Below are 25310 nucleotides of genomic sequence, written 5' to 3'. Positions count from 1 at the left end.
AAGGAAATACTGTTTGACTAGAATCGGACTCAACTCAGTTTAACCGGCCAATTTAAACTCGTGATTTTTGTTAAAAATTCCTCGTAAACATTTTGAGTGGAGTTAAGTTTTCCTCGAATAGTGAGGAACCCACTTCCTACTTGTGATTTTCGGCCTGATGTCACAACCTTCATATAGACACAATTAAAAAGCATAACAGCTCTGTAAATGGAGAAAGTGGGTGGCTCTGAAAAGAGCCTTTGTATATATCGACTTTTCCTGGGTAACTGAAAGTAAAAGTGCCGTGGGAACGTGAACACTTTACTTGCCCTTGGCCTTGTGGTGGCTCTCAGTCTTCTTGGGCAGCAGCACAGCCTGGATGTTAGGCAGCACACCACCCTGAGCGATGGTCACACGGCCCAGCAGCTTGTTGAGCTCTTCGTCGTTGCGGATGGCCAGCTGCAAGTGGCGCGGGATGATGCGGGTCTTCTTGTTGTCCCGGGCTGCGTTTCCCGCCAGTTCCAAGATCTCGGCTGTCAGGTACTCCAACACCGCTGCCAGATACACCGGTGCGCCGGCCCCGACACGCTCGGAGTAGTTGCCCTTCCGGAGCAGGCGGTGCACGCGGCCCACGGGAAACTGAAGCCCAGCACGCGAAGATCGAGTTTTGGCTTTAGCGCGAGCCTTGCCACCCTGTTTACCACGGCCTGACATACCTGCTAGATCACGAAGCAAAATATTTCACAAGGAAAACCAAACAGAAAATAAGTAAAACCAAAGCGAAAGAAGTATTTATACTAACTGAAGGTAGGCTTGTGTTATCCTCCCATTGGCTAACATTAAGTAACCAATGGGAGATCAGAACCTGCATCCTTAATTTGCATACAAGATTTCCGTCTAGTGACAAAAACTTCCTGAAAAAAGAACTAATAAGTCTATAATAAGTAGACGTTAGTTGTACACTCTTCCCATTGGTTACTATGTTGAACCTATGGGAAATCGCAACCTGTATCCTTCATTTGCATACAAGGCTTTCTCATCTAGTCTGATGGAATTTTAATACTAGTAATAATGGAGTTATTTGGTTTTCTCAAACCGACTGTTCTTAAAATAAACAGGAGGGGCTATTTTCATTGTTCTGAATTTTTAGCTATTGGAATTGTGCCTCATGATTTTTAGAAAGGAATAAATGCAGAATAATTCGTAAAGATAATATTTAAGAGGCAAGTATTAGTATGCTCAGTGTTTATCTCTTCTAACTCAGGGAAAATGAAGAGGAAATAATGGTTTTTTTTATCTTGGCCCAAGACTTACACTATCTGAAAAGTAAAAAGTTCCATTTCATTCAACTTACCTATGAGGTCTGCCAGGATCACCTGGGAGGCATGTAGAGACCTGTCCTCATTTTAGAGAACGCGAAACAGAGACGCAGTTTGTTTGCCTTGGCTAAATAACACTGAGTTGAATGGGACCAAGGATTCCAAACTCCTGGCTGGAAAACGGTCATCATTCCCCAGTGCCACTCCCAACCTTTCCACCGTCCGTTTTTTCTCACTTGGCTCCCACACGCAAGACACTAATTACTTCAGAAAACTCCATCATTGTGCATATCGTACTGGACTTTTTGCTGTTAGAGTACTAAAAACTGCAGCACATAAGTCTCTGGACTCCTAAGAAACGAGAGAACAAACCACCCCCATAGCATATAAATACTCAAAATGAGATTATAATATATACTGTAATACACTATACTAATATTAGTACAGAGTCTGGTCTTAAGCTCTCATGTCGAGAAACCTAAAATTGAGAAGTTGCCAAGTGAAATTTGCCATTTTTTTCTTATAATGATCCATGAAACAGAAATAGATGGGACTCAGATGGATGTGGACTATCATTTCAGGAATTTTTGAGGGCTCGAGCCCATAAGTCTACTAACTCCTAAGCAAGATGGTACAAGGAACAGGAACCTGGTTAGGAAAAAATCGCTCCTAAACCATTTCTGTCATAGAACTATGTTTTGATCCAGGCAACCAAGAAGAGTTTCTTTTTTACCTTCTCTCAAGTCTTCTGACTCCAATGACTTTTTCTCAGCAATATTCATTTCCGTTTTATTATTATCTTCACCATGGACAACAGCAATACACATCTGTAACACTGGCCCAGTGTCTGAAATGTTTCAAAACCCATAAGGGAGTAGTAAAAAGATAGATGCTACCTCAAAGACTTCGTACTATTTTGAAAAGGACAGGGGAAAGGAGGCAGGGGGTTGTATACCTGAAGTTTAAGTAGTAGAGCATAGTCGGCATCTAAAATGGAAGGTTTCAAACAATAAATATTATAAGAGCCCAGGGAGAAGAAAAATCACTGTGAATCAGAAGGATGAAGAGAACTTAAGACAAATGTACATTCAGCATTTATTCACATATATTTGCTGAGCAGTGTTAAGTGCCTGTGTTCTAGATGATGACATCGTGTGCCCTTGTGGTCTTGGGGAGGAAAAAAGTTTCCTCTACCCTTCTAGGTTCTTCAAGTTGATCTAAGAATTAAACTGATATGAGACTGATTTACCAGGAAAAGTCAAATTTAGTTTCATTTGCGGGTTGGATGAAATAAAAATTAGACCCAAGGACAAGTTACACAGTTGAGGCTTGTTATGCCATCTCAGATTAGGGGTTAGGGGCTTGGGACTTCAAAGGGGAGTCCACAGGCAATTCACCGTAAAATGAAAAAAGACAAATGTTTTGTAAACAAATGTTTGCTGGGCCAAATAGAAAAAGTGAGACTCAGAAAATAATTTAATTAACAATCGGCCATGTCTACAGTCCTAGTTCAAATTACACTGTAGTTACCTAGGGTGATAACTACTTTCCTCAAACAGGTCTGCTTACAGCTATAGACAGCATGCTTAGTGATTATGATAACAAAAGCCACAAAAGCAAAGGTTAAAGTCACAGTTCCAACATGGTGGAAGACTTTGCCTCTTCCCTGTCACACTTTAATGAGTAAAGTCCGTAGTTCATCAGAATTAACTGGGGAGATGTATGAATTTTAGTTTTGGCTTCTCATCATTCCTCTGCTACAGTTGTGAAGGCTAGCCTGAAGTCCAGTCATATAACTTTTTTTTTTTTTTGCTTGGTGAAGATCAGCCATGTATTTATTTGTACAGATGTCAGAAGGGCCTACCCTTGAGATTAGGAGGCCCAGGTTTTGGTTTGGGCTTGCATTTAAGAGTATCAGTTCAGTTCAGTTGCTCACTTGTGTCCGACTCTTTGTGACCCAATGGACAAAAGCACGCCAGGCCTCCCTGTCCATCACTAACTCCCAGAGTTTACACAGATTCATGTCCATTGAGTCGGTGATGCCATCTAACCATCTCATCCTCTCTCATCCCCTTCTCCTCCTGCCTTCAATATTTCCCAGCATCAGGGTCTTTTCAAATGAGTCAGCTCTTTGCAAAAGGTGGCCAATGTATTAGAGTTTCAGCTTCAACATCAGTCCTTCCAGTGAACACCCAGGACCAATCTCCTTTAGGATGGACTGATTGGATCTCCTTGCAGTCCAAAGGACTCTCAAGAATCTTCTCCAACACCACAGTTCAAAAGCATCAATTCTTCTGTGCTCAGCTTTCTTTATAGTCAACTCTCACATTCATACATGACTACTGGAAAAACCATAGCCTTGACTAGACGGACCTTTGTTGGCAAAGTAATGTTTCTGCTTTTGAATATGCTGTCTAGGTTGGTTGTAACTTTCCTTCCAAGGACTAAGCGTCTTTTAATTTCATGGCTGCAGTCACCATCTGCAGTGATTTTGGAGCCCCCCAAAATCAAGTCAGCCACTGTTTCCACTGTTTCCCCATCTATTTGCCATGAAGTGATGGGAATGGATGCCATGATCTTAGTTTTCTGAATCTTGAATTTTAAGCCTACTTTTTCACTCTCCTCTTTCACATTCATCAAGATGCTCTTTAGTTTTTCTTCACTTCCTGCCATAAGGGTAGTATCATCTGCATATCTGACGTTATTGATATTTCTCCTGGCAATCTTGATTCCAGCTTGTGCTTCATCCAGCCCAGTGTTTCTCATGATGTACTCTTCATATAAGTTAAATAAGCAGGGTGACAATATACAGCCTTGACGTACTCCTTTTCCTAATGGGAACCAATCTGTTGTTCCATGTCCAGTTCTAACTGTTGCTTGCTGACATGCATACAGGTTTCTCAAGAGGCAGGTCAGGTGGTCTGGTATTCCCATCCCTCTTAGAATTTTCCACAGTTTATTGTGATCCACACAGTCAAAGACTTTGGCATAGTCAATAAAGCAGAAGTAGATGTTTTTCTGGAACTCTTGCTTTTTTCGATGATCAAGCAGATGTTGGCAATTTGATCTCTGGTTCTCTGCCTTTTCTGAATCCAGCTTGAATATCTGGAAATTCACAGTTCATGTATTGCTGAAGCCTAGCTTGGAGAATGTTGAGCATTACTTTGCTAGTGTGTGAGATGAGTGCAATTGTGCAGTAGTTTGAGCATTCTTTGGCACTGCCTTTCTTTGGGATTGGAATGAAAACTGACGTTTTCCAGTCCTGTGGCCACTGCTGAGTTTTCCAAATTTGCTGGCATATTGAGTGCAGCACTTTCACAGCATCATCTTTCAGGATTTGAAATAGCTCATCTGAAATTCCATCACTTCCACTAGCATTGTTCATAGTGATGCTTCCTAAGGCCCACTTGACTTCACATTCCAGGATGTCTGGCTCTAGGTAAATGATCACACCATCATGATTATCTGGGTCGTGAAGCTCTTTTTTGTTCTTCTGTGTATTCTTGCCACCTCTTCTTCATATCTTCTACTTCTGTTAGGTCCATAGCATTTCTGTCCTTTATTGAGCCCATCTTTGCATGAAATATTTCCTTAGCATCTCTAATTATCTTGAAGAGCTCTCTAGTTTTCCCATTCTATTATTTTCCTCTATTTCTTTGCACTGATCACTGAGGAAGGCTTTCTTATCTTATCTTGCTATTCTTTGGAACTCTGCATTCAAATGGGTATATCTTTCCTTTTCTCCTTTGCTTTTTGGCTCTCTTCTTTTCACAGCTATTTGTAAGGCCTCCTCAGACTGCCATTTTCCTTTTTTGCATTTGTTTTTCTTGGGGATGGTCTTGCTCCCTGTCTCCTGTACACTGTCATGAACCTCCATCCATAGTTCATCAGGCACTCTATCAGATCTAGTCCCTTAAATCTATTTCTCACTTCCACTGCATAATCATAAAGGATTTGATTTAGGTCATACCTGAATGGTCTAGTGGTTTTCCCTACTTTCTTCAATTTAAGTCTGAATTTGGCAATAAGGAGTTCATGATCTGAGCCACGGTCAGCTCCTGGTCTTGTTTTGCTGACTGTATACAGTTGTGTAAAATATCAACTATTAGGAAGAAAGGAGGGGGCAAGGAGAAGGAAGATAGAAGCAAGCAAGCAGGCAAATAACAAGAACTTCTACCCCAGGAGATAATTTTGAAGAGGCTGAGATTATATTGCCACCAAGATCTCATCCCTCCAGAGAGCAATTCTTAAACTGCAGCTTGAGTTCAATCTTTTTTTCTTTTTCCCCCAGAGATGAGGGGAGGGGGTTACCATCTAAAAACCAAGAATTTAACTTCTAAGACAAGCTTCTGTTTCACAACTATGTTTTGTGTATGCTGAGACAGGGAAGTCTTCTCATACAGCAGTCACCTAATTTGTGTGGGATCTGGGAAAAGTTCATTTAACTTCAAAGTTTAAAAGTGGTCTTTTTGAGAAATTCTACTTCGAGTTTTTATTTCCTTATCCAAACACACTGATGTATGTCACCTAAAGATGGTGCTTATAAACCAAAGGAAAAGACTTTCCCCCACCTTTTTAATATGCAGTCAACCGCTGACTTTTCGTGGCTCTTCCCCTCATCCAGCCCCGCTGACTCCTTTCCCACAACCAAGGCCCTTCCTATCAGGATTATTTTTGGAGTAGTATGTTCTTTAAAAAATTTTCCCAAGAAAAATTAGCACACCTTCCTCTTCACCTGGGGCCTTCCTAGTCTGCAAATGAGGAGACACCAGATGGGGAGGGCAGGAAATTCAAACCATTTTCCCCTCCTCGAATTGGGAGTGCCACACTTTCAACCCCTTCTAGTGTCATCCCAGGAAGGTAAATGACCCAGGAAACTGGAACCCAGATGTCAGGAATGCAAGAAAAATGGAAACGGCTTTACATTGGCTTTTTCCATCACAATAATTATAACGAGAAATTAGAAAATCTCATTTCAACCATGTGCAGAGTTTGAGTTAACACCTTATAAAAGTGTCCGCGGTTTATTAAAGGAACGACAGGTGATTTTGCTTAAGTTTCCCCAAGAACAGGGAGAAAACTCCACTGACTTGCCTTCCCTGCAACCTACCCTGAAAAGGCAACCTGCATAACGATGCCCTGAGGATAGGGACTCTGAAATCCCCCAACCACTTCCTTACCCGGGAGGAAAATTCTAATCACCATCAAAAATTTCTTAAGAGGACTCGTGGAGAAGAGTGAGCATTCCCAAGCATCTGGATGCTTAGTCCATGGCAAACAGGAAGATGTGTCTTTTGGGGGATGTCTCTTTAATGCCAAGAGACCTTTCAAGTAGTTAGAGGTTCTGGCTCAAAAATTGCTCCAACTATTAACCCCACTAGAGTAGATGCTTAAATCTAATCAATAGGACAGAATTGCATTTATCCCGTGAGAAAACAGCCGTTACAGTCCTTCTTCGATAAAGTGGGTGGCTCTGAAAAGAGCCTTTGAATTAAATGCCTATGCAGGCACTCATTTGGAGCTGGTGTATTTAGTTACGGCCTTGGTACCCTCAGAAACAGCATGCTTGGCCAGCTCCCCGGGCAGCAGCAGGCGCACGGCCGTCTGGATCTCCCGGGATGTAATGGTCGAGCGCTTGTTGTAATGCGCCAGGCGTGACGCCTCGCTGGCGATGCGCTCGAAAATGTCGTTCACGAAGGAGTTCATGATACCCATGGCCTTAGATGAGATACCAGTATCTGGATGGACCTGCTTCAGAACCTTGTACACATAAATAGAGTAGCTCTCTTTACGACTGCGCTTGCGTTTTTTGCCATCTTTCTTCTGTGCCTTAGTGATGGCTTTCTTAGAGCCTTTTTTAGGAGCCGGAGCAGATTTAGACGGCTCAGGCATTGTTTTGCCGTAGAAATGTTAGGGGGTAGTATCCACAAGAAAGATAAGTAGTGTGAGTTTAAAAACCATTTATTTATAGTGCTTCAATGTAAATGAGGAATCGAGAATTCTCACTTTTGATTGGGTAAGATCAGTACAGTTTCACTAAGGTCTGAAGGGAGTGGTTTATGCAAATAAGGGACACACATTTTCTCTTTTTATTGGATAGAAAAGCATCGTACTTTTGACCAATAGGAGACCTAACTGGCGCATCCCTCCGCTGTCTATTAAAAAGTTTTCTTTTTTTCCCCCTTGGTCATCCAGCGTTTTTTTTTTTTCTGCTCACAAGTTTTGCTGTTGAATTGTACAAGGTAACTATGTCTGGACGTGGTAAACAAGGAGGCAGAACTCGAGCTAAAGCCAAAACTCGGTCTTCCCGCGCTGGTTTACAATTTCCAGTAGGGCGAGTGCACCGCCTGCTCCGCAAGGGCAACTATACAGCGGGTTGAGCCGGCGCTCCGGTGTTCTTGGCGGCGGTGCTGGAGTACCTGACGGCAGAGATCCTGGAGCTGGCGGGCAACGCGGCCCGGGACAACAAGAAGACCCGCATCATCCCGCGTCACCTGCAGTTGGTTATCCGCAATGACGAGGAGCTGAACAAGCTGCTGGGCAAAGTCACCATAGCCCAGGGCGGCGTCCTGCCCAACATCCAGGGGGTGCTGCTGCCCAAGAAGACCGAGAGTCACCACAAGGCGAAGGGGAAGTAAAGCCTAGACAAAAAAAGAAACTTTTTAATAAACTGCCTAAAGGCTGTTTTCAGAGCCATCCACATTTTCATTAAAAAAAGCTGGTAGCCGGCTTATGCTGCGTAGGTGGTTAATTATAAAGAGACAAGTGATATTAAAATAAAGACTCTAGAAATGTTATCACAAGCATTATTTTAGTGCATAGCTGGCGAAACCTTTGTAATCCACAAGGGCCTTTATAAAGAGAAAGGGAAACTAGTAACAGTACTTAGTCTTGAGTGTAACAAAAAGCAAAGAAATTACTCTTGCCAAGATTAGTTTTCTCTTGCCTTTGCTTTACAAGTTTTAAAACAATTTTTTTTTTCCGATGAAAGTTTATCAGGTCCCAGTGTATATATGTCATCAATTCCACCTTTGCATGCATGTGATTTTTTAAATCATCCACCCAGGGGCCCTGGCATGTAGTTTTACAGAAGATAAACTCCGAATTAGGGGAGATCTGATGACCAAAGTTAGAAAGTGGTAGTCCTGGTAGTTCGAGATTTACTTAAAGCTAACCCAACTGTGGGGGAGAAAGAACAATTGTACTCAATTTAGGATTGGCGCGGAAATACCACCTTGAGAACGTGTCAAGAATTAAGAATATCAGGTCCCACTTGTATACTGAATCAAAAGTTAACATGGTGCCTAAATGGCTCGTTATGTACGTTGAAGTTGGCAATAAGATGAAACAATTTAGAAAAATTCCTTCGGATCGCCTATATTTAAAAAAAAAAAAAAGGCATAGAAAATAGGGGTAGAAGTAATTCATCCAATCAGATTCTTTCGTAAATAACCGGTCTCTCCCGGTCACTTTTTAGCCAATGGTTTTATCGCGCGGTACTTTTGAAAAATTCCGAGACCAATCAGAATGCTTCCAACTATATTTAAAGGCAACTACCTACGCTTGTAGCAGACCTTTGGTTTCTGTTCACTCACTTGTGATGGCTCGTACTAAGCAGACTGCTCGGAAGTCCACCGGTGGCAAGGCGCCACGCAAGCAGCTGGCCACTAAGGCGGCCCGCAAGAGCGCGCCGGCCACCGGCGGCGTGAAGAAGCCGCACCGCTACCGCCCCGGCACGGTAGCTCTGCGCGAGATCCGCCGCTACCAGAAGTCCACGGAGCTGCTGATCCGCAAGCTGCCGTTCCAGCGGCTGGTGCGCGAGATTGCGCAGGACTTCAAGACCGACTTGCGTTTCCAGAGCTCTGCGGTGATGGCGCTGCAGGAGGCGTGCGAGGCCTACCTGGTGGGGCTCTTTGAGGACACCAACCTGTGTGCCATCCACGCCAAGCGCGTCACCATCATGCCCAAGGACATCCAGCTTGCCCGCCGCATCCGCGGGGAGAGAGCATAAAGTTGTTTTCTCTGTACTTAAAAAAGGCTCTTTTTAGAGCCACCCACATTTTCACCGAAAGTAACTGTAACACTGTCAGTGAGGCATTAGAAACTACGAAAAGGTAGAAAGCACAGGTTGAGTTGAAGTTTACTGTTCATAAAAGCTATTGAATTACCTAGAGAACTGTCACTGATAACTAAGGCCTAAGGTCTCATTTAAATATTCACGTCTAGAGGTATAATGTATCCAATGGAATAAACCGATTCCTGAGGCCTACAGGTGATAAAACGTGGTGACTATAACTACAAAGTTAGCAAGTAAATGAGAAAACATTTTTTAAGAAACCGTATCTGGCACAAAACTCAGGAAAATGCCACATTTATTAACTTGAATACAAAACTATAATGCTTTGTTTGCCTATATTTTTGACTATACTCTGGTTCCATCTTTAAAGGGAAATGTTCAGAAATGTTTTGTAGAGTATATTAAGTCAACAGTGGGAAGAGAATTCAGTATTCACTTAAGATGACTGATCACAATTTGTTTTATCCTCTTGATAACTTAGAGAAGAATTTCAGCTTTAGAGCACTACAAGTAATGTCAAGTAACGCTTTAAGGCTTGTTTTATAATTTGAAAATCCTCTGTCAAATTTTCATATGTGAGTTTTAAAATTTGGAAGAATTCTTCAAAGACTAGCTTCTACGTTATACATTTCGCATCTCAATTCTCCACTATGTACTCACTCTCATTACTGGGCACACAGATAAATGACATTTAGTACAATTTCTTACCAATAATTTAGGTGAGTTTGTCAGTGGCTCAGATGGTAAAGAATCTACCTATAATCCAGGAGACCCAGGTTCTATCCTTGGGTCAGAAGAGCCCCTGGAGACGGGCATGGCAACCCACTCCAGTATTCTTTCCTGGAGAATCTCCAAGGATAGAGGAACCTGGGGGGCTAAAGTCCATGGGGTTGCAAACAGTCAGACACGACTGAATAACTAACAATTTCACTTTTCACTTTTTGTCAGTGGTAAGTAGTATTCCCTGAAGACATTCTTAGATCAGACTGGCTAGCAACAAGTGAACTATATATGAACAGATCTACACATCACTTTATATATTGCATTAATCCCCCCAAAAATTTAGATTCAGTACATGTTTTCAAGTCCTAAATATTCTCATCAATATCCCAAAATAATCAGACAAAGGTTAATTGTAACAGAAAAGAACATTGAGTGGAAATAAAGGTTTTAACCAGCCTTAATTAAAACATGCCAACATTTAAAAGAATTTCTTTTAAATGAGAGCATGTGAACAGACTATACTCCCAGGGGCCCCTTCCAGGGCCTTGGAAGTACAGAGTCTGACACTTGAGTTTCATATCTTCAGGGTAAATCTGCCTTTCAGCACTGGCTATGCTTTTCCAAATTACATATGGCCTTCCTTGTCCTCCTACTACTCGGTTCTACCGTACCTCAGCAGAGTACCCTGTTGAGAATCACTGGTCTTGGATGACTCTCAGTAATCTGGGATAGAGCACTGCTTTGCATGATGCTTTGGATGATGGTACCATTTTCAAAAAGATATACCAGGAGAAGAAACTTCATTGAGAGGACATAAAGTCAACTCTGAGTAATGGGAACACTTTCAGTCCAGGTAAATTCTCTGGGACAACTTTACAGGTGTTACTGATCCACTCTGTACTGAATATCACCACCTTTAGAGAGGTCCCTATGCAAGGAAGAAAATAAAACCATGGATTCCTTAGAAGAGTCAGTCTAATAACTAACACTGATAGTTTTCCATGGATCAAGTACTGCAGGATCTAATTGACCTAAATTATTGTATATAACACTTGCTACAACACTGAAAGGCAAGTTCTCTCACTGTCTCTATTTAATAGAGGAGGAAGTTATCGTTGCCGGGAAGCCAAACCCAAACTAAATATTTTTGATCAATAAAATAGATTATACAGAAATGGATGATCAGACCTAGTTTCCTCCTCAACAGAAACTCTCTTGGAGATTGGGCTGCCTCAGGATGAACAGGGAGGGCCTGCAGTGGCCTGGCTGTTGCTAAAATCTGTTATCAGATTCCTGTGGTCAGAAGCCTGGTATGAGGTGCGGTGGGCAGGATGACCAGAAGAAACATCAGCTCCTAGAGATAACCAAGTGTACTTTATGATCTTTAGTCTTAGACTTCAGGACCAGGTCATCATAATTATTTCCTTGGAAACGTCTAAATTCTACTCCAGGGTAAATATTTTCTTGAGTCTTCCTTTCAGTATTTACTATAGAGCTGCTGCTGCTAAGTCGCTTCAGTCATGTCTGACTCTGTGCGACCCCATAGACGTTAGCCCAGCAGGCTCCACCGCCTCTAGGATTCTCCAGGCAAGAACACTGGAGTGGGTTGCCATTTCCTTCTCCAATGCATGAAAGTGAAAAGTGAAAGTGAAGTCGCTCAGCCCTGTCCGACTCTTAGTGACCCCATGGACCGCAGTCTACCATGCTCCTCCATCCATGGGATTTTCCATGCAAGAGTACTGGAGTGGGGTGCCATTGCCTTCTCTGACTATGGAGCTATATTGTTCAAAACAGTAACCACTAGTCATTTGTGTCTATTAAGCACATGAAACTGTGGCTAGTCTAAATTGAGATGAGCTGAAGTGTAAAATACATGCCATATTTCAAAGAGTTAGTATGAAAAATAGAATTTAAAAATCTCGTAATATTTTTACCTTAGATTAGTTGCTGAAATAATATTTTTATTTTAGTGGGTTAAATATTATTGAAATGATTTTACTTGTTATACTTTTTTAAAATGTGGCTACTAGAAAAAATTTTAAGACATATGTGGCTCTTTACCATATTTCAGAGGAACAGCACTCTTCATGGAGGGTTATTATACTGGTTTACTGATCAGAAAGTAAATAGTTATGTCCTTAATGTGACCAGGCCTCAGTAATAATGGCACCTATCTTAAAGAACTGTGACAAGAATGTGTTTGAAAACAAATGAAGAGTGCTCAGCAACAGTGCTTGGCACCTTGTAAATTAGTGCTCAAGACATGCCAGATATTGACACTTCCCTGGCAGTCTTGTGGTTGAGACTCTGTACTCTCTACTGGGTGGCATGGGTTTGATTCCTGGTTAGGGAAATAAGATTCCACTTGCCTTATGACACGTCCAAAGGAGAGAAAAAAAAAAAAAAGCTACCTTAAAACACTATTGCTGTTACCTCTGTGCCCTAAATCCCTGTTCCCTTCTGAAATTCTTTAATGATGTAATCATATCTAGTTCTGGGCCTGTTTCTCTTTGGCATGGATTTGAAACACAAAGTTACCTTTTATATCTCCCTCAAGCATAGAAAATATGATACCTAGAGCATTGCCTAGGGGAAGTAATAAGATATTTACTTTTTCAGCATGAAAGCACTATGTACAGAAAAAAATAGAATAATGCTTTGCAAGGAGACTTTAATTTCTGTTACATTTCTATCATACATGAAGATTTCATGAATTTTCATTATCTATCACTCAGCAGTTTATGCAGTATTCATTGCCATTTCTGGCTAATCAGCCATTTTGGCCAATTAAAGTATATTAATGCTGTTCTCAGTATTTTATAATAATAAGTGAATATTGAAAATATTAATAATGTTAAAGTTTAGGTTTTATAAACCAAATTGTGACAACGGACTTTTTGTTAAACTAGCTAATTTTTAGTTTCAAATGAATGGGTTATTAGACCCCAGTCAACTATGTAAACTTCCCTCACAGAGAGGGAAGGGAACATAATTTAAGAACTTGGATAAAACTGAGGAAACTGTTGAACATTATCTAAAGACTAAAGTAAAATGAGAGATTTTTACAGTGACTTAAGCTCTCTGTGAATGAACTTTCCCTCTAGCCTTACTAGAGAATAGTTACATTTGTTTTTGATGAACATGTTTTATTTGAAAGTAAAGAACATCTTTAATTTATGCAAATACAGTTGCAGGAAACGTTCAGTGTTAGGATCAACTCTATAAACCCAATAAATTTACACCACAAAAGGGCATTCACAAGAGGTTTAAAGAAAAATAAGAGAATCAACTTTTGCTTAAGTTGGTTCGTCCCCTGCCTCTTAGAGTGGATGTGAAAATGAAATTATTTGACAGAAAATGCGAACATAAAAGAACATGGTGCTGTTACTATAAGCCCTAACTGTGATTTGATTTGGAGTGTCTTTATTAGGTCTTCTGCTATTGCAACTTGACCCAACCTGAGATAAGTGGAAAGGTCCCCTGTGGCAGGAATTCAGGCAGCTCAAAGAACCAGGAACTCAGGTGTCATTAATACAGACATTGCAACCTTTTCTATACATCTCTCATCTCTGCTTTTCTTTGCACTTTGGTTACCATTCTATGCTTTTTATCCACTAGACCTTTTTGCTTTCCTCCTACACAGTGACTAAGACTAGGAATGAACTCCGTGGCCCCTACCAATAATGCAGGAATTAACGTTAACTCACAGATTCGTCCTTGCGGTTGAAAAACTGAGCTGCAGGTCTGCAGAAGCCCCTGCCCCGGTAAACGGTCTTGAGAAATTCTCTACCCAGGAGACATGACATGAAAATGAAAGAATCCACATACAACGCTGTTAATGAAAAAAAAAAAAAAAAGCCCTTTATTAAAAACGCCATCCCATCCCATATACACACGTTTCAAAACTACCAGTATACACTTTTTTTTTTTTTTTTTTTACTTAGCGTAGAAACATTTGGATTTCACAAAAAGGCGTTTAAAGCATCTACGATTTTCAGATGTTGAGGTTCCCGAAAAGAAGGATCCTTGACTGGCCGGCCAGGACAAAATGGCCGACTAAAAGTGGTTTTCGATGCTGTCAAATCATCACACATTTGCTTATAAAGTCAGAAAGTGCAAGGAACAGAAAGATCCCTGGTCCAGCTTTGCTTCTGGTGGAAGAATCACTGCCACCGCTGTAGCATTTTTCAAATGTTCCTTTGCTGCCAGAGTAAACAGGAATTAAGAATGTGAGGCAACGGCGTCAGTACCCACCCTCTTGCCTGGGTTGAATACCAACGCCCCCACGACAGCAAATTTGACTTTTGAAAACGTAGAAAACGTCCGAAATACCACACATTTCTCTATCAAGCAAATAGGGCTAACCCAACAGAAAGAAAACATTAAGAGACCACAGAGGGAAGACAGTCACCATCCAATTAAAAACAGGGTGAAAAATCACAGGCTGGAGGAATGAGCCAACCGGCGAGCAAGGCGGGACTTTTGAATGAGTTTTTAGCCCAATCGGAATATCCCGTAAGACTGAGAAACTGGCTGGGTTTAGTGCTGGTTGTTTTTGCTCTTCACAGGAGTGGGGCGGGGCCGGCGGAAATCCCAAGTACGCAAGCCAGCGGAAAGCGCTTGCAACTGCTGACCAGGAGGCTGACAGAAGACACCGCAGGGCAAGGGGCAACCCACAGGAATGGGTTCCAACTCTGCAAACTCACAGCAACCGCTCTCCCCTGCTCTCACTGGTGTTCCTTGGGTAGTGCCAGCCATCTGCAATAACTCCCGCGTAAGCCTACCCTTGAATAAGAATCTAAAGATAAGGATACACAACACGAAAAGGAGTATACAGCTCTTTTTTTGAGATCAGTGGTGGCTCTGAAAAGAGCCTTTTGGGGTTTTAGAAGCAGACGATTTAACAACCTACTTCTTCTTGGGTGCAGCCTTCTTGGGCTTGGCAACCTTGGGCTTAGCGGCCTTCGGCTTAACCGCCTTCGCTGCGCTTTTGGCGGCCTTCTTGGGCTTGGCAGCCTTAGCTTTCTTGGGGCTCTTCGCCACTTTCTTGGTCACAGCAGCTGCGGCCGGTTTCTTCGCTTTCTTCGGGGTCTTCTTAGCAGTTTTCTTTGGAGTGGCCGCGCCCGTGGCTTTCTTGGTCTTCTTAGCCGCCCCGGCAGCCTTCTTGGGCTTGGCCGCACCCGCCTTCTTCGCCTTGGGCTTGGCCTCCCCGGTGGCTGCCTTCTTGTTGAGCTTGAAGGAACCAGAAGCCCCAGTGCCCTTAGTCTGCACCAGGGTGCCTTTGCTCACCAAGCTCTTGAGACCCAGCTTGATGCGGCTGTTGTTCTTCTCCACATCGTAGCCAGCGGCCGCCAGTGCCTTTTTGAGCGCAGCTAAAGACACGCCGCTGCGTTCCTTGGAGGCGGCGACAGCCTTGGTGATGAGCTCGGACACCGGGGGCCCGGAGGCCTTCCGGCGCGCCCCAGCCGGCTTTTTGGCAGCCTTCTTCTTGACTGGGGTCTTCTCCGCAGGAGGTGCGGCAGCGGGAGCAGCAGGAGCAGTCTCCGACATGGTGAAGATCTAGAACTCGGGTACAAGTGGCAAAGCGCCGATGAAGCTGCGCTTGGGCCGGGCCGCCGTATATATAGAGCGCAGGCGCGCGCTGATTGGTGCTCCGGTCGCCCGCCTGGCTGGCAGGCTCTGAGCCGCCGCGATGCGCCCAAGTTGTGTTTGTTCTACTTCACAAAAGGGGGAAAATATTAAAATACCCTACACCAAATCACCCGAATTTGGTCAGGAAAGGATCTGAGAAGCCTCAGGCTTCGTGCTCTCCATTTATTTTGTTCACAATCACAAACACTACGCGTCCAGACGTCCCGAACTCCCCCAACTCCTAGGGAAGTCCTGGGCAGTCGGAGACCACTTTCTGTTTTTCTTCTAAATTACCTGTTCGCTCCTTTGCCCCTGAAAGTTCTTTTTCTCAGGGATGGTTGGGCACATGCTTCTCTTCTTTTGGGACCAAAAACGAAATGGTTTCCACCTAAATTTTCACCATAATTGTGTTTCTTCGCAAGGGAAGTAACACAGGTCCTCTGTGAATTCTGCGTACAGACCCACAGGAACTGTGGACTGGGACCAGGATTCTGGGACCAGTCCAAAGCTGTTAGAGCGGGATGGGAGGGGGTTCGTAAGCCTTGGGGGGTCCTGAGTGATGGGGGGTTAGAGACTTAAATCTTTGATTTGAAGACATTGAAACTTTATCAAATCCCTCTTTTCATAGATGGGGGCGGGGCACTCTTTTCACTTCTCCAAAGGCGAGAAATTGGGCTGTTTTTTAAAAGCTCTCAGGTTCCCCTCTGGGTTGTGCAAGGCGGGGGGTCTGGCCCTCAAGAATAGGGATAATGAGGGAAGAAAGAAGACCCTCTTAAGCCTACAAATAACCCTCAATAGACTTAACAGTGAGGGACATTTAGATGATCGGTTTTCAAAGAAAGCAAGCATTTATTTATTTTTGTATGCTGTAATAAAGAAATGAATTGCAGCACACGAAAATTCTAGATTACTTCCAGTAACAATATCTAAACATATATCATGGCACAGGACACTTTCTAACTGGGAACTCAAATATATAGATGGAAATAAAGCAACTGACAAGACACACTTTTGACTTTTAAGATAAACTAGAGATTTTAAATAGAAATCGTGAAATGACAAAATTTTAAACAGACATAAAGTAATTAGAAAAAATAAATTATTATACCACTTTTTGCTGATAAGCTCACCTTTTATCCCCTCTAAAACTGACTGTATGTATTCTATTCTGAAGTTCACTATACTACTACATCTAGATGGAAGTATGTACTAAAGACATCAGTCTTAGATGTGGTAATCAAAAAATGTGATAAATTAAGTTCAATGATGAATGAAACATGAGACATCTTCTTTTAGACTAAGGATAGCCCCATGATTTCACTGAATAACATTCTTTCAACATTTGGAAACTATGTCTACTGCTGGTCATGTCCTCTGGGAATTAGCAACCTAATAAGATTAGTGATGGGTGAATTAGCAGCCATAGAAAATCACTTTAGACCTGCCATCCATCAGTGTGACTTGGGCATAGGAATTGTAAGAAATCATTGAAAGTGTATGAACAACTAAAGCACCTTCATCATACAAATATATTTTGGCAAAAAAATAAAACAAGAACATGCAATTTGTTCTGATTCTATGTTCAGTGAACCGCCTGTTCATCTGAAACTCAGCTAAGGGCGCATAACGAGCAGGAAAAGAGCTATGTAGAGTCTTGATTACTATGCCACTGAACTTCTCTTCAGTAGAAATTGGTGTCCCTTTTTGCAAATCGGGCTTCCCTGGTAGCTCAGCTGGTAAGGAATCCACCTGCAATGCCAGAAACCTGAGTTTGATCCCTGGGCTGAGAAATTCCCCTGGAGAAGGGAATGTCTACCCACTCCAGTATTCTGGCCTAGAGAATTCCATGGACTGTATAGTCCATGGGATTGCAAAGAGTTGGACAGGACTGAGCCACTTTCATTTCGTTTTTGGAAATCAGCAACCTGTAAATTTGATTATTGTGATTCAGTTTTATGATATGACTACTCAGGTTTAATCAATCAAATCACATCTCTGTATGCAAATCTAAAGTCCAGAACCAGACACCAGCCACTCAAATTCTTGCTCCTAAACTTCTGGCCACATAGTGCAGGTCAGAGGCAGAAAAACACATAGACTTTCTCTAGATCCCTGTAACTAGTACTGAGAAAAGTAAAAAACAAAGATATTTCTTCATGTCTTCTCAAGCTGCATTAGAGAATTCTCCACAAGTCCACTTCTGGTTCATGTAATGCTCTAAGGCCATGTTATACAATAAAATAAAATGTGGATATGTAAGTCACACACATAATTTTAAACCTTCTAACAGTCACAATGAAAAAAGTAAGAAGAAACAGGTAGATCTAACTTTTATAATGTATATTATTTAACTCAGTATATCCAAACTACTATCACTTCAATATGTAATTGATACTTCAAAAAACATGAGACCATTTCTATTCTTTTTTTATAGGGTAAATCTTCAAACTCTGGTGTGTATTTTACATTTGTAAATTTGCAGATTAGCTTCATTACAAGTGCTCAATGACCACATATGACTGACAGCTTTCATATGGAACAGCATGGCTTTAGAAAAGGTAACATTGACTTAATATTTACTTTTTGATTAGGCTCAGAGTATATAAAATTAGACCTTTCCTTATAGAAGATTGATACACTAATAAGGGTTTTGTATAGTAGAGATGCAAGTGAATTCTTTCTAGTAGAAAAGATAACCCCAAAAGTTATGATTGTATTGCCTAATAGGACGTTAACCAATTTTGTATCTGATCTTTCAGCTTTCCAGCATTCTTTCTTGCCCTGAACATATTTCATTCTCCTGTATCCTGCTTTGACCTACCTTTGTCATTCTGCTAGTTCTGTCATTAATACTTAAATCATTCTTTGACCCATGTACAAACTCACTATGCACAGTCTTTGTATGAGATTCATGTTTTGAAAATTATACTTTGACACTTGGTTAGTTTGTCCTACAGGCTCTGAATCAGAATCTTTAGAAACTATTCTAAAAGATGGGAAGATACAAAATTTTTTGACCATTTGCTTTAAAGTGACCTTAGAGCCTATAGATGTTCCAGGAAGTCTCAGGCTTTGCAATAAGATTGAACAAGCCCGTGATCAAAAAAAGTCGTACTAAAATTAGCTCAAGGGAAAATTCAGATTAAGGGTGTGGTCATTCCACTCAAAATTGATGGTTTCAAAATAGCCAGCCACAAATTGAGGACAGAGTTAAATATCTGCCTTGCAATAAATTGTGTATACTTGTATTTACACACATCCTGACTATTATGAGTTGGCTAATTTCGTTTCATCTTCTTCAGATATGGAAAGCTGACGGACAAAGTAAAAGATGCAAAGCAGATTGTCAAGTGCAAATGGAGCTGGAGAGAGAGGCTCAAACAGCAAGATGCATTCAAAGGAGAGTGAAAGGAGTGGTTGGGACAGGTGTATGGGTCAGGGACTGACAATCGATTTTTCTTTCACTTCCTCCTTCTACTTTGCCAGAATAGAGTTCTGTCTGCTTGTTGTAAGCCCCAACTGGGAGTGATTAAACCTGCTTTTTCCTGACTCACCAAGGAAACTTTGGGCTGAGACTAAAGATTCTGTATCTTATTCCCTGGCACACTGTCAAAATACACTCCACAGAGAACCATAATAGTAAAGCACATAGTGGAAGCTCAATGAATACATGGAGAGTATTATAAAAGGAGCATTACATTGGAAAATATATTTACCTACCATTTTGGAAATGCTGTTAGAATCACATAAAGTGACACAAGAAACCTAGGGCATTAATAGGCACCTTATTCTTCAAGCTTGTTTTCAAATTACTTTTATAATGATTTCAAAAAGTCAGAACTACACTCAAAATGATTTATCAATAGCAGAAAGATGTATCTGTTTAGGCCGCTAATGAAAGCAATTATAAAGCACAAGATGAAAATACATATGGGGAAGTAGCCTTAATCAGAATAAACATAGGGCCTTATACAATGACTATTTTGGAGGACACAAGGACATACAAATTTTGGTAGGTTTCTTAGGACATACTTTTGCTTTTTATTTCCCATCTCATCACTATGCCATGTACGAGCTTTTCTCATATACTAAGCACTTGTTAAGGAAAGGACACCAGAAGAGATAATAAAGGCAGAGATCAGCCAAGCAAAGTGTCTGTCTTAAGGAATTATATGTGGTGAGACTGACACAGACAAGCATATTATCATACAGTGTGATAAGTCTGATAAAAGACACAAACCACTGTGAGAAAAAAGAATAAAACCAAAGAGTGTTCTTGAGCCAGTTATAACTTTGCCTTCAAGTACTTACCAATCCAATTGGGAAATTAAGACATCAGAGAACAGGTTAGAACAGTGGTTCTCAAACATTTAGATTTCAAGACCCCTTCCCATTCCTAAAAATTAGTAACCCACCTCCAATGTTTTGTTAATGTCAGTTATATATGTAGATATTTACTACTTAAAAATTAAAACTGAGTATTAAATTTAATAATTCACATTTATATGATGTTTACTACCAATAAAATTAATTATATGTATGAAAAATTATATATAATTAACAAACATCATATAATCTTTTCATTTATATAATATTATGAGGGGAGACCCTGGTGGCTCAGATGGTAAAGAGTCTACTTGCAATGCAGGAGACCTGGGTTTGATCCCTGGGTCAGGAAGATCCCCTGGAGAAGGGAATGTTAACCCACTCCAGTATTTTTGCCTGGAGAATTCCATGGACAGAGAAGCCTGGCAGGCTACTTATTGTCCAGGGAGTCGCAAAGAGTCAGACCCAACTGAGTGACTTTCACTCACTCACTCACATAATACTATACATACTATATAGAGATTTATATACAAAATACATAATAGTATAATACATAGTACTAAATACATAATAGAGAGTTGGACTACAAAGAAGGCTGAGAGCCAAAGGATCGATGGTGAACTGTGGTGTTGGAGAAGACTTTCAAGAGTCCCTTGGACTGCAAGGAGATCAAACCAGTCAATCCTAAAGAAAATTAACTGAATATTCATTGGAAGGACCGATGCTGAAGCTGAAGTTCCAATACTTTGACCACCTGATGCAAAGAGCCAACTCATTGGAAAAGACTCTGATGCTGGGAAAGATTGAAGGCAGGAGGAGAAGGGGGTGACAAAGAATAAGATGGTTGGGTGGCATTACTGACTCGATGGGTATGAGTTTGAGCAAACTCCAGGAAATAGTGAAGGACAGGGAAGTATGCTGTAGTCCATGGCATTGCAAAGAGTTGGACACGACTTAATGACCAAACGACAACAAAAATATACATTTACAACACAATGTTACATATAATATATATAATAGAGCACTGCACATTATAAATTTCATATACAAATCCATATACAGTATATATAAATGATATGTATTTAGTGGGTTTCCCATTTGAGCCACCAGGGAAGCCCACTAAATATATACTACTGTGTATTTCATATATAAATCTCTATATAGTACATATAATTCATATATACTATATATGGGTTTGTATATGAAATTTATAATATGTAATGCTATATGTATATAACATTGTATTATAAATGTGTATATTATGTGTCATAATATGTATTGCTATATGTATGCTGCTGCTAAGTCGCATCAGTCATGTCCGACTCTGTGCGACCCCATAGACAGCAGCCCACCAGGCTCCCCCGTCCCTGGGATTCTCCAGGCAAGAACACTGGAGTGGGTTGCCATTTCCTTCTCCAGCTATATGTATAGTATGTTGTAAATATAAATGTGTTATAAATGTATATGTAATATGTGTAGTAGGTCAACTCATAAAAAGTTCCTCATTCTCTACCTCATTCAAAATCCTGGCAGCCCCAGGCTAACCTGAGACTTGTAAGGCTGCCTGAAGGTGGAGAACACAGTCAAACTGTTAACGAAAGAGAGCAGAGGGAAAGACAGCAGCTTTGGGGTCCACACACTTCTTTTCAATACCAGTTCCCCCATTCACGAACTCGGGGATCCTGCCAAGTCCTCAGGTTTTCCCCACTTTCATTTCGTCCTCTGTAACACCCCCCACTACCCCCTTGTCCCAGGAATGTAGTGAGGGTTAAATTAGATAACGCACATACACTTCCTGGGACTGGGCTGAGCACATAGTAGCCTCTTATTTGATTTTGATTTCCATTACATTCTTATCCCATGGGAGCCTCCTGTTTTGAGGTGACCTTAAGATAGTTGATAATGCACCTTAATTTGGACGAGTGGATAAGAGTAGACCAAGTCCAACAAGTTGGTTCTGTCTTTCCAGTTATGTAAACTTCCCCGGGTAGCTTCTGAAGGTCACTGGACCTAGGAACTAGCCCAAAGAATACCTCAAGAAGAAACTGTAATAAGAAGAGAAGCTAGCTTGCCCATCAGAGAAGGAAGATATGTGTTGGGGAGTGATAGGGAAGAACATAAAGCAGGATCAACACAGCCACTCAGAATCTACCCCACTGAGTTGCTGTTCTTGGAGCTCATTCCTTGCCCAGAACTCAAGACACACAGTCTCTCCTCCCTGCATTTCCCATCTTAAGTGTGTGCATACTTTCAAGGTCAAGCAGGCAGGCAGAGCTGTCAGGGAGAACTGCATGTTGTCAGTACTGAAGAGGGACCAAGGTATCAACACCCTTCAGTTTTTACAACTGAACTCACCTAAACCTTCTTAAGTTAAGACTTCTGGATGGAACCAGATTCTTACAGAATTACATTATCAAAGAATTTGTTGGGCTTCCCTGGTGGCTCAGATAGTAAAAAACCTGCCTGGGATACAGAAGATCCGGGTTTGATTCCTATGTCAGGAAGATTCCCTGGAGAAGGGAATGGCTACCCACTCCAGTATTCTTGCCTGGAGAATCCCATGGACAGAGAGGAGCCTGGTGGGCTACTGTCCATGGGGTCACAACAAGTCAGACATGACTGAGAGAAGGTTTCAGTTAATACATAGATTTCTTATACTTCTCATGGTTAATGTAGTAGCACTTTTATATTTTCCTTTTAATTTTATAAAATATTTCAGGAAAAATACAAAGGTAGCATAATATATTTATCAAAAGCACTAGCTCAATACTGGAATGCCAGAGTTCAAATTCAATATTGCCATTAGATAAGTTTATTAACTCCTCTATGCCTCAGTTTTCTCAGTTTTCATCTATAAAGTGGCAATAATAGTACTTGTTTTATAGGTTGCTATGAGAATTGATGAGTTAATGTTTATATAGTTCTAAGAAGAGTGCTGCCTTGTGAGTACCAAAATTTTTATACACATATATTTTAAAAAATTATTTTAAAAGTTATACATACATTCTTATAAACCCAGCATAGCACCATTCTTCACTGTTTGTTCAAAGGTGTCAATAATACTAATAAAGATAACAGTTAACCGAACACTTTCTATGCATCAGGCATTATATGCACTATTTTCATTCTGTCTTCACCACCATCCTACTGCTAAGTCACTTCAGTCGTGGCCGACTCTGTGCGACCCCATGGACTGCAGCCTACCAGGCTCCTCCGTCCATGGGATTTTCCAGGCAAGAGTACTGGAGTGGGTTGCCATTGCCTTCTCCTAAATGAGTACCATTACAATTGTTATTGCTTTACCAATAAGGAAACAGAAATTGAGAATTCAGATTTCTCCTAGGACAGCCCTGCAGACTATTATAACTCACGTACCCTGAACACACACACACACGCACTCACACACACAAATATCAATTGAACTAAAGTCAAAGACTTTTGCTTTTCTATTACAAAGTGCATAAAATTAAAATACACCCACAACTTTTACTTACTTACTAGTCTGTTTAATGAGTTTTAGTTAGAAAACATTTTCACCCCTGCAACTAATTCTGCATGAATATCATACCTTTTGGGTAGAATCAAGTGTTTACAATACATCATGCTGTCTGTTCTGATGGACACTAGGTGGCAATCCAAACCAACCAAAGTTTAATTTGGTGCCTGGTATGTTATACTTTGGAGAAGGCAATGGCACCCCACTCCAGTACTCTTGCCTGGAAAATCCCATGGCTGGAGGAGCCTGGTGGGCTGCAGTCCATGGGGTTGCTAAGAGTCGGACACGACTGAGCGACTTCACTTTCACTTTTCACTTTCATGCATTGGAGGAGGAAATGGCAACCCACTCCAGTGTTCTTGTCTAGAGAATCCCAGGGACTGCGGGGCCTGGTGGGCTGCCGTCTATGGGGTCGCACAGAGTCGGACATAACTGAAGTGACTTAGCAGTAGCAGCAGCATGTTATACTTTCCCCAGTCCCTTAGGTAATTATTAACTTCTCCTGATAAATTTGGGCTTTCCAGATGACAGTAGTAAAGAATTCGCCTGTCAGGAGACCAAGGTTCAGTCCCTAGGTAAGAAAGAACCCTTGGAGATGGAAATGACAACCCACTCCAGTATTCTTGCCTGGAAAATTCTCTGTCCATAGAAGGTGGGCTAGTCCACGGGGGTCAGAAAAAATCAGACAAGACTGAGCAAGAGAAGTCAATCAGTCAGTGATAACACCTTTCTGTCTCAGTGAACAGAAATTTTTATTCCTCTTTTTCTTTACAAATGATCATCCTGATACCACTGGTTAGTCCCAAGACCTCAGCAGGTCTACAGGCAGGCAAGAATAAGGAAGGAATCAATAATCCCATTTGGATTTGGGGAAATAAGAAAATAAATAAGACGGGCTCTACCCTTAGAGTGGAATTTGGAAGCTGGAGACCCCCCCAAAAAAAATAGAATATGTCAGATGTGGTAAGAGAGTGAACATGAAAAGGAGGAAACATCAATTTTACTTGATGCTGGAAGTTAACCCTAGACCCTTATAAAAGCAATTTTTAAAATGCTAAATTACTTTTCTTTATATTTTTAAAGTAAAAATGACCAATGAGGAGGATGACAGGGAAAAAAACAACAACAACAAATACTATTGTGCAAAGATAGTAACACTGGAACTCTCCCGGTTAAGGGTTATCAATTATGATAATGATGGTGATAATAATAATTGCAGTAACAAATTTATTACACTATGTACTAATAAGGATAAAATGATGTAGAGGGCTTGTGACTTAGCAATGTGCTTAAGAACAACCCAGCACCTTCAGTGTAACACACATGCCCCAAACAAAGCCTCAAGAAGTGGACTGCCCTAAAGTGTAAGTTGTATAAAAGTCCAATTAAACCTTTAATAAGTGAGTTTGCTCCGGCCTCAGCCCTTCTTTGCCCAAAGCATTTACTATGGGATGTCATTGACTCCAATAGACACTAGATGATGCTCCAAATTCACACTGCCCTTGATGGACAGCTGGTGCTCCTGGCTGCCTGGCTAAGTCATCAATCATTAATTTTGGGTTGACATATTACTCAGAAAATTTCAAACTCATTCTTATAGTCTCTTGATGGACAGAAATGATTATTACCTACAAATGACGTGACAGTATTGAGAGGCTGTGAGAGTGGACTAAGTGCCCAGAGTAGTCAAGCACTAGGTTGGCCAATAGGCCCTTTGGAATCAATACTCTATAAAGAGGAAAACATTATCAAACGTACT

At 41.2% G+C, this 25310-nt stretch overlaps 4 protein-coding genes, 1 long non-coding RNA gene and 1 pseudogene across 5 annotated transcripts; 3 read left to right on the top strand and 3 right to left on the bottom strand.

Moving 5' to 3' along the window:
- Nucleotides 1-219: 219 nt before the first annotated feature.
- H2AC4 (H2A clustered histone 4) lies at nucleotides 220-761 on the bottom strand. The gene has a single exon (XM_010818515.4). The coding sequence runs from the start codon at nucleotides 691-693 to the stop codon at nucleotides 301-303; it is 393 nt and encodes a 130-aa protein (XP_010816817.1). The 5' UTR covers nucleotides 694-761; the 3' UTR covers nucleotides 220-300.
- A 6031-nt stretch (nucleotides 762-6792) lies between these two features.
- On the bottom strand, nucleotides 6793-7460 carry H2BC3 (H2B clustered histone 3). Its single transcript, XM_002697525.6, has one exon. The coding sequence runs from the start codon at nucleotides 7188-7190 to the stop codon at nucleotides 6810-6812; it is 381 nt and encodes a 126-aa protein (XP_002697571.1). The 5' UTR covers nucleotides 7191-7460; the 3' UTR covers nucleotides 6793-6809.
- Nucleotides 7461-7546: 86 nt separating this feature from the next.
- Nucleotides 7547-8108, top strand: H2AC5P (H2A clustered histone 5, pseudogene; annotated as a pseudogene).
- A 762-nt stretch (nucleotides 8109-8870) lies between these two features.
- On the top strand, nucleotides 8871-9354 carry LOC115945165 (histone H3). Its single transcript, NM_001374530.1, has one exon. The coding sequence runs from the start codon at nucleotides 8899-8901 to the stop codon at nucleotides 9307-9309; it is 411 nt and encodes a 136-aa protein (NP_001361459.1). The 5' UTR covers nucleotides 8871-8898; the 3' UTR covers nucleotides 9310-9354.
- A 4683-nt stretch (nucleotides 9355-14037) lies between these two features.
- On the bottom strand, nucleotides 14038-15692 carry H1-2 (H1.2 linker histone, cluster member). The gene is given in 1 exon segment (NM_001083425.2): nucleotides 14038-15692. A coding segment is annotated over 1 exon segment (642 nt). The 5' UTR covers nucleotides 15649-15692; the 3' UTR covers nucleotides 14038-15006.
- Nucleotides 15693-16945: 1253 nt separating this feature from the next.
- On the top strand, nucleotides 16946-19278 carry LOC112443801 (uncharacterized). Its single transcript, XR_003032197.2, has 2 exons — nucleotides 16946-18287; nucleotides 19032-19278. It is a non-coding gene; the product is annotated as an uncharacterized lncRNA (long non-coding RNA).
- The last annotated feature ends 6032 nt before the right edge of the window (nucleotides 19279-25310 follow it).

Source organism: Bos taurus, chromosome 23, assembly GCF_002263795.3.
Source record: "Bos taurus isolate L1 Dominette 01449 registration number 42190680 breed Hereford chromosome 23, ARS-UCD2.0, whole genome shotgun sequence".
NCBI classification, from domain to species: Eukaryota; Metazoa; Chordata; class Mammalia; order Artiodactyla; family Bovidae; genus Bos; species Bos taurus.
The sequence above is the reverse complement of the archived record's forward strand: the minus strand, read 5'-3'. Positions and strand labels throughout refer to the sequence as shown.

Coding starts and splice junctions, on each gene's coding strand:
- H2AC4 (XM_010818515.4), bottom strand. CDS start 693: ATGTCAGGCCGTGGTAAACAGGGTGGCAAGGCTCGCGCTAAAGCCAAA.
- LOC115945165 (NM_001374530.1), top strand. CDS start 8,899: ATGGCTCGTACTAAGCAGACTGCTCGGAAGTCCACCGGTGGCAAGGCG.
- H2BC3 (XM_002697525.6), bottom strand. CDS start 7,190: ATGCCTGAGCCGTCTAAATCTGCTCCGGCTCCTAAAAAAGGCTCTAAG.